The following is a 13,461-nucleotide window of genomic DNA, read 5'->3' on the forward strand; positions in this document are numbered from 1 at the left end:
AGAGGGTTATCAAACATCTTGAGTCATTTCTTTTGTCTATAACAGGACAAGTCCATTTTCATGATAGGGGTTAATTACCGGATTAACATGTGCAAGCAGGTATGACATTGTTGTTTTAAGGTGTCTCACAACTCGGCTGTCTTACTAATAGGAGAACATCGTGCACATATCCTTCCTGGTACCGGAAGTGACTTATAAGACTACAGGGAATGCCTTATAACACAGGACAATTAAGAACTCGGTTTCATTGTTTTAGTTCTTTGTGAAACCCAAGTGAGATATTGTGAATGGACTTCCACGAATGTAAACCAATATCCGCCACTATATTGCAGCAACGCACGAAGCCCGACATCGCTGCTTGCAGCTATATTTATTATTATTATTATTATTATTATTATTATTATTTCATCTGTTTTATTTCAAGTTTTAAGGTTGGTCAGATTATGAAAAAGTGTAACAAAGTCTGTTAATATAAGAATACTGTTGTTTCCATCTTTTCATGTGAATAAGACATAAAAAATAACTTTGTATATATGTATTACATAAAGACCAACTCGATTGTCTGTCAAAGTAATAGAAAAAGATAGACCTGTAAGTATTTATTGCGTGACAGTGATTTCACCAAGTACCATCAATACACACACATCTCTGTACACACACATGTTTATAACATTAACAACGAGACACAACAATTTTGAGATATTTTAAGGCCATACTTCATCAACCTTCATGTTTCCTATGATCAGGCTTTCTCCAAATCTTGCATTGACAAAAATTTCACAAACACTATGATAGTGTATCATATGCTTGCCTCCAGTGAGACATGTTGAATGAACTGAAAATGGGAGGGAGGGGGGATATGATATTCACAATCTCTGATGATCCAAGATGTTGCATTTGCATTTAATTACCAGTAAGTCACATTCTCACCCTCATGTTGTTTTGATCAAGTGACAGGCAATAAGCCTGGGGAAAAATAGGCTGCTCTGCTATTAAAAACTTTGCTTTTGGTAACACAGAAATAGCTTGTGATGACAATATGACAGTATTACCCTGCTTGGAACCCCATGCCAACGTTTAATAGCCACATTGCTGTATTAGGCAGAAGGCAATAAACAGTATCATAACGCATGGGTCGTTATCTCATCAGGCAGGCGAAGATTGTTATCTACAAATCTTCATATCATCAATTTTAATTGTCAATGGTGATTTCGTTTACGTACAGGTTTCAAAATGCTTCTCCCGACACTCAGTTATGTTTACATTGTCAGTCACTGTTCGAAACTGAAACACGGCCACCTTGCGGGCTATTTACAGTCAGGATGGGGCTTTAAGCAGACAGTTCGCACAGTTCCCGGAATCTACAAAGAGGAAGTGTCAAGTAAGTATATTACCTTTAGTTTATTCCGTTACTGACATATTTCATTTATTTGTTTTTATTTGACTAACTATATTATTGATTATAGATTTAAATAATTTCAAAGAAAATACTTGAAGTCCGATTTAAATAACTGTAACAGATTGTAAAATGAATAGTGTTACAATTAATTAATAAAAGAATTTCTTGTTTACTTATTGTGTCTTCTTTATCATTGTTTATATTTTAAAACTCTGATCAGATGAATCTCAAGAAGTGATGCAGACTGTCTCGAGTTTCAACAGCATCTACAACTCCCTCTACATGTCCAAATCCAAAGTCATCCCTGCCTTACCAACACGTACAACGATGAGACATCGACCATCTTGACCAGTACACCAAGACTAAAACTGGAGAAGATTTCCTGCTTGAAACCTGCCTTGACATCCAGATCCTGCTATTTGCCACCATCAACATCTGTCATCAGCCACAACCTACAACTTTGATGGAACATTCGACATGTGCTCGTCTGTTCTGCTAGCTTTACATCATTCATGCATTTTGTTGACAATAAGATGTATTTGGACTCCTACCAGAAAAGAAGCGAATAACTACTAGACATTCTTTGTTAAAGTTTGACACCGAGCTGCTGAGCACAACATCCACTTTGCACCAACAACAGTGTTTACTGACTTTGAAGCTGCTGCCCCAAATTCTGCCTCCCATGTGTCCCAGTGCCAACTAAAAAGGTATCGAGCCCAACAGTGTGGACTTCAACTCATTCCAGAACGATAAAAATGTCAACATATTGCCTTTAGTTAGACGGTGTGATATAGAAGATGTGTTGGTAAACACCCTTGAATTAAACTGATCAGGAGAATAAGAAGGTTCAAGCCTTTGTTGAATATGTCACTGACGCCGACAACCATGAGATGTGGAACCATTTCGACACTACTGGTCCAAACTCGTACAACAAATCACTTTGAGGGGTGGCATTCAAACCTGAAGAGATTAGGATGCAGCCAATCTAATTTTTACAAATTCATTGAGATGATACAAGCCGACCAAGACAACACCAAAATCACTTATATCCAGCTCAGGTCAGGTAGTTTGATGCCACCCAGGAAGAAGAAGTATAGAAACCTTGACTATACCCTTCAGTGAGAGAAGAGACAACTTCTTGTACAATAAGTTTGGTGTACAGCAATAGAAACTAACAGTTTTAGTCTACTAGTCCTTATGAAAATATCTAGAAAACCCTTAAAAAGGCAAATTTCTTCTAGTCCTCATATATCTGACAATGAAACAGTGACCGAATGGTTTGTGTACAATAAGTACAAATGGTGCATAAAATGCAATGTAACATGGAAGTTCATGTCATGTTGTATGCATACAAGTTTGGTGTTGTATTGAAATGTATTGAAATATATTGAAATTTATGATAAGATAATCAAGTGTAAATTGAAAAACTTGTGTCTCTAATTTCTCAAATTTCTGTTACAAGCCCCCAAGAGACCGACCCCACTAATCCCAAACACATTTTGAGATGGCCCACCACTCAAACACACTAGGGATTAACTGTTTGTCAGCTAGGAATGCACCCTTGAAACTTAATACTGATTGGCTGCCACTGACACCTGGACAGGCTCTTCTGTTTTTAGACATCGGGTTTTCCAGCGCTAAACAAAACTCATATCTGTCATATTTTATTGCCAAGTGATATGTCAGTTTCAGATGTTAATATTCCAACACTATATTGCAGTTAAGTTATTGATGTTTACAGACACTATGATCTGCATCACAACTGACGCAATGGGGAAATTATGTTGTGTACTGTCTACTTAGATTGTGTCAAATACTCAGGTTTTCTGCATCAGGGCAAACCCTGTTATATCTTTAATGTACAATTACAAAACTGCGGTTACTACAATATTCAAAGGATGCGTGGTTATATGTTTAGTTCAGAAATCACCACAGAAATCAACAAAGAGAATGTATTATATAAGTTTTGAGGACAGAATTTGAAATTTGGCGCTTTCCTATATGCAATTGTGACGTTACATATTTTGTTGCATCAGAATGAGTGATATGACATCAAAATAGTGACTATGGTGTAGAAAGAAACCTAAGTTTCCTTTAGGGGAGTGAGTGGCAAACAATAACCTCAACTGCGTCTGAAAAGTTTTGCGACACCCTGTTAAGATTACCAAATATAAAAGCTAGGAAGAGGCATGATGAAATGGTAACTTTTTAAACCATAGATGTATGTGTTGTAGTAGTTGACAAAGGAGGTTGGAGTAGGTGTCTATCAAATATATTAGACTATCTGGCATATGTCTGGATTACTTGATTTTATGTCAATAACTTGATGAGATGTGGCAGGTTAGTGAACTTATACTCATTAGACTATTCACAGTAAGTGACCATGTGAAATTAGGGCATACAGGATGTGAGGGATTATTTGTTTAATCATGTACTGGCTGGTTTGACAACATGTGGAAGTGAAATATGCCTTATTATTCTGAGTTATTCTGAGTTACGTCCCCTGGCGAGAAGAAGACACGTGCACAAGCTCTGAGAAAAAATTGTGTTGGGTGCCAAATTAGGTGAGCACAATACCAAAATTGTATCAGGGTAGCATTGTAATAAACCCTAGATCCTATATTTACAGTCGAAACACCTGAAACAGAGCTAAATTATGAGTATGGACACTGAATTTGTGGAGTCTGTCATGGCGGGTCAGCCATGTCGACCTGTGTGCATGGAGAACGAACTATTCGACAAACAGAACGCACGCAAGAAATGCTTTTTGGGGGACAGTGACAATGATTCTAATAATCCTGGCTGTAAGAAGTCAAAAAGCTTATATGCCGCAAATCCTGATGTAGTGGTAGCTAAAGTGCATGCAAGTGGCGAGAGTGTCGTGTCAAATGGGAGTGAAGCGTCGGAAAATCACTCGTCACTGGGAGATTAACAATCAAACACCATTCACTACAGTAGCACTGATGCAGCAGTACTTGGTGATGTGACAGAACTTGCTAAAGAAATGAGAGGTGCTGTGGTGTCTCTTACACAGAGAATGGCAGTTATGGAAACAAACCTAGAGAAGAACTTAAAAACTTTAATAACCACAACAATAGAGACAGAAGTAAGGAACATGAAAGAACACTTCCAAAGAGACTTTAGCTCAGTGCAGAAAAGAATTGATGATTTAGAAAAATCTTATGCCAGTATAGTTAAGACTGGACAAGACAAGAATCTGAACTCTGAGAAATTTGCAATAGTAATTAAAGGGCTAAACCCTGATAAAGTGAGTGAATCCTAAAATGAATTAAAGAAAAAAGTAGAACATTTAATACAGGTAAAACTAGACCTGAAAAATGTTAAAGTTGTGAACTGTGTACGGAAACAGAATCCTAAAGGTAACAACCCAGGTCACATTACCTGTCAGATGGCATCAGAGGAACAGAAAATACAAGTTCTGAGGACCAAACACAAGCTGAAGGGTATGGACCATATGCAGCGAGTGTACATCGACTCTTATAAGACAAAAGAAGAACTAAAGAGTGATGGAAATATGCGTTTGTTGCTAAGGACACTTGACACGAGCAATAAGCTAAGATTGCAAAAGAATAGTAAATGATCTGAAAAGACATCTGCAGCCCATTAGGGGTTACGGCTTGGAATATGGAACTCTAGGGGTTTTATCAAAAATGCAAAAAATTATGATGCTTTTAATTTCAAATGTGATATTTTAAATGTTTTAAAATGTGATATTGTTGGTGTTTGTGAGACTTTTTTAAAAGGTAAAGAATTAATAGAAATAGAAAATTATGAATGGTATGGTCAAAATAGATCTGGTTTACATTCTCGTGCAAAAAGAGGCTCCGCTGGTGTTGGTTTCTTGGTGAATAGTAAGCTTGTCCCATACACTGAACAATTGAGTGACTTTAATACAGAAGGAATTTTGTGGATTAAGCTCCGAAGACAACATCAACCAGATGTCTATTTATGTGTTTGCTATTTACCTCCTCATGGACCCATTAGATTAATTGATTGTGATAATTTTTCCTAGAATTGCAACAACAATTTTATACTTACCAAAATAAGGGATTAATCTATATTTGTGGAGATTTCAACGCAAGGTGTGGCAGTTTACAAGATATCATCGAAGGTGTTGATGAAGTAGAATTGAGAGAAATAATTGATCCCTGTGTCAATTCCAATGGAGAAAGTATGATTAACTTTTTGTCAGGAAGTGGATTATGCATGGTCAATGGAAGAGTTGGATATCAAGATTACACATACATCAGTGGTCAAGGTAGATCTGTCGTGGATTATGTTTTAACACCCTATGAACGATTGAATTTTGTTGGAGATTTCCAAGTACATAAGATCACAGACATAATAAACAGACATAATCTTTCACCACCTATCTCATTACCAGATCACTCTGTGATAACCTGGCAACTTCAAGTCAATCTGGATGTGGCTACTGGAAATAAAGACTCTAAACAGAATACTATACCTACTCCAAATGAACCTTACATTAGATATGATGTGAGCAAGGTACCACAAGATTTTATGTTGAACAATGAAACAGTGAATTCTCTTCATGCATGGATTAAGAACCTTGAGGAGTGTAATACACAACAAAGAGACATTAATGATATGTATGATATATTCTTAAGAGCCCTTAGAGAAGAAATGAACACTAAACTAGATCACGGGACGATATATCACAACAGAGAACAACACAAGACTAATAAATCAAGAAAGAAAGCATACTGGTGTGAGGAGCTACAGACACTATGGAATCTTGCCTGCAGGAAAGAGAAATTATGGACAAATTGTAAAGGCTCCAGTGCTTTTAGGAGACATTTAAGAGAAGAATTCTGTCAAGTTAGAAAACAATTTGATAAATGTCACCGGAAACACAAAAGAACTTGTCAGAAACAAAGCAGGAAGAATTAACCAAGTCACTGAATAATCCTACCCTATTCTGGAAAAATATTGGAAAGCTGGGAATAAAAATGAAAGGAGACCAGTGATCCCGAATACAGTATTAAATGATGATGACACACTTATGGTTGACCACAAAGATGTGATGGAAAAGTGGAGAGACGATTTCTGCCCTATATATAATCCAAGGGAGGACAACTCTACTAACATCATAAACAACATTAATCACCTATACAATTAAGACTTGAATACAATCCCAACTGCTGTAGATTCTGAAGTTCTTAATCAACCCATTAGTGAACAAGAAGTTTGTGAAGCTGTTTAGCATACTAAACTGAACAAAACTTCAGGAATAGACAATATTAAAGCAGAAATTCTTAAGAATTCAGTGAGTGTGAATTTATTACATAAAATGTTTAACATTATGTTTAAAACTGGACTTGTGCCTGAACTTTGGAAAACAGTAATTAATAATCCAATACCAAAATCTGGAAAGGGTGATCCGAGAGTACCAACAAATTACAGAGGCATTACATTACTATGTGTACCATATAAAATATATGCAAAAGTTATTAATAACAGAATCAGTAACTGGCTAGAAACCAACAGTTATTTAACAGAACTGCAGAATGGATTCCGTAAGAGACGATCCTGTCAAGACCATTTACAGTCCTTAACAAAAATATTATACAACAGAAAGATGTCGAGGTTCTCAACATTTGTGTGTTTCATTGATATGAGAAGGCTTTTGACTCTGTACAAAGAAAATTACTTTGGTTCAAACTGAAACAACAATTTCGAATTCAGGGAATTATACTGAATGCCATTCAGTCTCTGTACCAGGGAGTGAAATGTTGTGTAAAGGTCAATACAGAAAGAACTGATTGGTTTGATGTCTCCATGGGTGTGAAACAAGACTGCTGTTTGTCGCCAACTTTATTTTCAATGTTCATAAATGACTTGGCAGATAAAATCAGTGACCTGAAATGTGGTATTAATATTGATAACTTGAACATTTCACTATTTCTGTATGCTGATGATATTGTGCTCATAGCTCCGGATGAATATAACATGCAGAAGCTTCTTAATGGTCTCGCTGACTGGTCTAAACATTGGAAACTTGCAGTAAACAAAGATAAAACAAAGATTATGCATTGCAGACCTGTATCGATCCCAATGGGAACATACCAGTTTACTTGTGGTGAAATCAATATTGATTACTGATGTACAGGTATCTTGGCATGTGGCTGAACGAGCATTGTAATTACAAAAAGACTGTGACTGAAATTTGTAAATCAGCAAATAGAGCCCTGTGCTAGCCAAGTTCAACAACATGGGTGGTTTAAGTCATGAAGTGTTTACTAAATTGTTTGACAGCTATGTTCAACCTGTCCTCAACTACAGTGCCAGTGTGTGGGGTATGAACACTTATAAAGAAATTAACCATATACCAAACAAAGCCTGTTGATTTTTCCTTGGTGTTCGGAAAAATAGCTCAAATATTGCTGTACGAGGTGATTTGGGATGGAGAAATCAACAGACTAATATTCAAGTTGAAGTGTTTAGATGTTTTCATAGAGCTGTCACAGCCGAACCAGATTCAAAAATAGGTATTATTCACAGGTGGTCAGTAAGGCGGAAATCATCATGGAACTACAGGGTTATGGTCATGGTTAAAAAGTTTGCTATCACCAATAGAGGCCAGACTGTATTTGATTACTGTAATAACACAAGCCGGCCAGTGTTCCTTGATCAAAACATTGCAGGAGCTGGATAAGAAAGACAGAGAGAAGTGGTATTCAGATCTATTTAATGATAAAAATAATTCAAATGGAAACAAGTTAAGAGCTTATAGATTATTTGAACCATGAAGAAATTGAAACATGCCATTATGTTAAAATGTCTCTACCAAGGCAATATAGAAGTGTATTAGCATCATTGCGTTGTGGTAACCTGCCAATAATATAGAATGTGGAAGATATACCAAGCCCATCACTCCTCTTTCAGAAAGACTATGTACTCTCTGTGACAAGCAAGCCATAGAGGATGAATTTCATTTTGTTGTAGAATGCAACTTCTATAAAGATATCAGACTATCTGTATTTAACATAGCTAAAATACAAGAAACAAATTTCACTGAATTTTCAAATTTTGAAAAGTTTCTGTGGCTTCTTAAAAATGACAACATTCAGTACCAGTTATCTCAATGTTTGCACACTATGTACAGCAAAAGGCGTTTGTGGTTATCCAAACTACCATAATATAAAAATATCTGTTTTTAGTGAACTATTACCAGGGTATTTTAGAAAAAGGGTTTTTGGTATTTACTTAAAATGTAGTTTACTAAACTAAGCTTTTGGGTAACATATAGACGCATATGAGAGAAGTGATTGAGCAGTGTGAGGCATCACCCCTGGGGCAAGTGATTATTGGTTTTGCTTCTCTTAAGTGATAGAGTATAAACTTTTCATTAGTACAATGAATTAGTAGAATTGGTCTTGAAATGGGAATGTCAGAAGGGAGATAGATAGATGGAACAAAATGGTTAGACTTGTGGTGATCAAACATTTCTGAGTACTACTGCTTGATTGGAATGTCTAAATAACATGAATAAGTATCTTTTCGGCGTCTTCCAGTCTAACAGAAGTAGCTGAGGGAATTTGATAAGATGAGTATGTCCAAGTTGACCATTGACTTAAAGAGGTAATCAAATTGGTTTGTCCGAAAAGCTTGATGGTAAAACTAATTACTATGGAAATTGGGGAATGACCATTATGACTCATTTCTCATGATGTCAAATGTGAATTTGGAGGGAGGAGCTAAAATTATCATCGATAGTATTTTGTTAGTTGTCCGAGAGTGGTGTGGGGAGTCGGGAGCATACAGCTGAACAGAAAGGTTCTCTGTAGGTTTTGGGATCCCGAGTCAGAAAAGAAGTAGAGTTAACGTTCATCAGAAAAACCATCAGGCTCTTCAACCATCATCTAGGTATGTGTTGTATTTATATCAGGCAACAACAAGAATATATCTGAGGACCATGTGTGTGTATTTATGATTAACTCTATCATAAATAAAAAGGACTGGAGCAAACCATCTGACTTGTGATTTTGAGAGAGCTACATCATCCCTAGAACCAAGGAGTAGTTGATAAGTAGAAGTGACCATAGGTAGAAGGGTAAAGTACCCGGAACCTAAGGTTACAGAACAATATCCTTAGGTATAATTCTATGTTCATATGTTGTACATTATCAGTGAGAGAATGTGATTAAGCAGATTAGTAGTTTGTGCTTATCCAAACTGCCATAATATAATAATATCTGTTTTTAGTGAACAATATCCTTAGGTATAATTCTATGTTCATATGTTGTACATTATCGGTGATAGAATGTGATTAAGCAGATTAGTAGTTTGTGCCTATCCAAACTACCATAATATAAAAATATATGTTTTTAGTGAACAATATGCTTATGTATAATTCTGTGTTCATATGTTGTATATTATTTGGGAGAGAAGGTGATTAATTAGAAATTTTTGAAATATGACAGACATTAAGGGGATTGGGGATAAACAGAATGACTGGATTAAAGTATATGCATGACTGTGTGACATGGTGTGACTTGGGGCGTATACGGGTGTGTGCTAGGAAGGGTGGGCAGATTGAAAATAGAATGGTTGATTGACACGGTTGAACTTGTGCATGATTGAATATGTGGGGGTCATATTCAATAATGTGTGTAATTGAGTGATCGAGTTGGATTTCTGTGACTCACTGAACTGGGACATGTATAATGTGTGTGTGTGTGTTTGTGTGTGTGTTTGTGTTTGTGAGAGAGAACTGGTGACTAGGTTGATCTTGCATGAGAGTACATGTATATGTCCGTGTGTCTGTGGAGTGGGGTGGTGGGTGGGTGGGGTTTGCTGTATACATATGAAGATATTGTTAGCTATAATATTTTATTTATGTATTTTATTGATTGTATAATTTTAGGGGGAGGGTGTGTGTGCTAAGGTGTGTGAACTGGTGACTAGGTTGATCTTGCATGAGAGTATATGTCCGTGTGTCTGTGGAGTGGGGTGGGGGAAGGGGTGGTGGGTGGGTGGGGTTTGCTGTATACATATGAAGATATTGTTAGTTATAATATTATATTTATGTATTTTATTGATTGTATAATTTTAGGTGTCGTTTAGGCCAGTAATGGCCAGGTGTATTATGTACACATGACACATTAATAAACTGTATTATCATTATTATTATTATTATTATTATTATTATCATTATATCTTTTGTTCATTGTTGGTCTGCAAAACTAACAGCATCACGAAACTATTGCGAGTGTGTGTCGCTCGTTGTTTTCGCACTACTTTCCTGCTTGCAAAACTTCCCTGATTTACAGTATTTAATATTTCAATTGTAGCATTCTGAGTTAAATGCTAAGATTTTTTTGAAGGGCAAAATGCATTTTTCTAGTATTTCCAATTGTACTTGTTTTATTTTATATATTCTAAGGAATAAGTATAACAAATTGGATGTTAAAACACCTTTTTTCAGGACTAAAATGACAAAAAGATATTTACTAACATGTCACTTATCAGTTTCCTGGAATTACCTTCATGCAAATCCTTACCAAGGCATACATTAAAATAGTAGTATAAAATGAACTCTTCTGAACTTGAGAAAGAAGATAGAAATAGGTCACACTGCATGTACCTAATTTATGTTCCCATGAAATATATCATTAAAGTGGAACACAAAGCCTACAACGGGTACATATGGTTGTGGAATTGTTTGACCAATTCATTAATATTCAAATACTTTTCTTAGTGTCAGGCAAATCTGTCCATTGGTACAATGTAACCTTTTAAAACCATTTTCACTGGAAACATAGCAAAAGAATTGACAATATATATTAACAAGAGTTGTCACAAGATGACAGAGCCCACCTCCACCCCGATCTGGTGAAATAAGAAAATGATTTAAACATATTTATTTTCACAAAAATGTGCAAATGGATTGTAAACAAGCTAGGCGCTTCTGTTATTACCACTCCAATGAAGGTTAAATATTACAAATGAATTGTACATGCCAAGCTAGATGTGTATATGTAATAAATATATTAATTTTCTTAATACAAAATCTGCCAGTTTTTATTAGAATAGAATCTAATGTTTGAATTCAATTTTTCTGACTCCGTATAGCACTGTTTGTAAAGAGTAACCATGTTGGTAAAAATACATTTCATTTCAAAGAACATCGTAATTTTTACACACAAAGAAGAAGTGTAAAGCATCTTCGCTATGATATCCACAGGAACAAGTTTTAGTATCCAAAATATCTCTATCATACTTATCGGCTTTAAGATCACTGCAGCCATGCCCGCGGCGACTGAATAATTTAATGTAACCTGTTATCATTATCTCCCCTAACATGTAGCAAATTCTTAAATTGTGTAACAGTCTCTGCCACGGTTAGGTTTTCTGGAAACATATTCCAAAGTTGTGTTGTAGTGGGTATGAATAAGGAAAAATATACCTCACTTTTGGCTTGTTACCATTGAATACCTTCAGATCAGTGCTGTTCACTATTTTTTTAAATCTGAATTCATCAAAGCAAGTCTCATTTAGAAATATACAATGGTTTTTGAGTTCTGCTATAGAATCAAGCACAACTCTCATTTCCAGTAGAAATCCAACTTGTCAAATGAAAACAAAAATAAAATCCTATATCATCAAAAGGCACCAGAACACCACTAGGCTAATCTTTAGCAAGTAAATAAATATTGATAAATAATTATTCAACGGTTTTGGAGTTCTGCACCAGAAACGAGTACTACCCTCATTTCAAACATTTGTCCAACTTGTCATCCTAAAAACATAAAAAAATCCACAATAATCAAGCTGCATGAGTTCCCCCAAGTTTTATCAAGAAATATTCAATAGTTTTGGAGTTGTGTTCTGGAAACAGAAACAGATAGACGGATGGACATGCTGATCACTACATCCTCTCATTTTTTTTTCAAACCGGGGGGTTAAGAATGGCTTTTAAATAGTTTTACTTTGTTCAAAACAATTATGAATAAAGTTTAAACAAGATGAGCAAACAGGTTTGACACCAATTGGTTAGTTAAATATGCCTGAATTGTCTTGGTCCTTGAAAGTAAATGTGAATATGCCAAATAATTCTGATCTTCATGATCTTCATGATCTTCTAGTCAAAGAAGAATAACAAACTAATGAGGTGGTAGTTATTCGTTGGCTCAGTTTGGCTGGTTAGGGTGAGCCATGCTCACTGATTATGGATGTGTTTTTGCACTTAGTGAGGTAGGCCTTCAACTACATGACAGTCAACTCAACCAGCCAAACTATAAGGGTGGGACAGCACTCGAATACCCATGATTTGTTATGCATGTATTTTTCAGGTGTGGTTTCATTTTGTCTGAACTCATTAAACTTGCTCCCTTATTCGTCTTCTGACCTTCAACACAAAGACACTGATACCGATACCGATACTGATACCGATAATGATGACCGGAATGAGGAAAAGAAGATATAATAGCTTCGGGGGTTGTGCAGTTGCTGTAGAAGGTGATCCTAAAATAGACAGAACAAATACCTCTAAGTACATGATTATAATTGATAATAATGATACATTTGTATAATTCCAAACGAAAGCCTTAAAATGAAGTAAATGCACATGGACAAAGGCAATAGTAATGTTTATATGAATTGCAGTCTTCAATCATTCAAAGACATCATAATTGGAGTTGATACATATGGGTTTTTTTAAGCAAAACACACATGTTCTTATAATTCAGTACAGAAGTGTAATGAAATCCGATGTGTGGTATGTAGCTGTTTATGCGCAAGGTATAATAATTGAGGCATTGTAAATACAGTTGATAGATACCGGTGTATACGCACCATTGTGGCTTGGGTTTTTCCATATGCTTATGTGCACCACCGCCAGTGATGTTACTTACCTTTTTGTTTTGGTAAATCTAAATACCTTGTTCCAGTCGGTGTCACATTTATGGTGTGAATTGTGAAACTGGTCGGGTCTAGCTCTCCAAGATGAGTGGCCATTTTTCCACGTAGTCAGCTAAGTCGACGATTGTATATATGTGTGCATTATATGTTGATAAATT

The 13,461-nt window shown here is 35.9% G+C and overlaps 1 protein-coding gene across 1 annotated transcript in view; it reads right to left on the reverse strand.

The window, feature by feature from the left end:
* Window positions 1–11,441: 11,441 nt before the first annotated feature.
* LOC139441743 (uncharacterized) overlaps window positions 11,442–13,461 on the reverse strand; it is a 53,838-nt gene continuing 51,818 nt past the window's right edge. The window contains exon 5 of the mRNA XM_071222528.1: window positions 11,442–12,907. Coding sequence (XP_071078629.1) covers window positions 12,762–12,907 — 146 coding nt within the window. The 3' untranslated portion in view covers window positions 11,442–12,761. The remainder of the gene's footprint in view (window positions 12,908–13,461) is intronic.

Source organism: Haliotis cracherodii, unplaced genomic scaffold (genome assembly GCF_022045235.1).
Source record: "Haliotis cracherodii isolate W230 unplaced genomic scaffold, xgHalCrac1.p SCAF_43, whole genome shotgun sequence".
NCBI lineage: Eukaryota > Metazoa > Mollusca > Gastropoda > Lepetellida > Haliotidae > Haliotis > Haliotis cracherodii.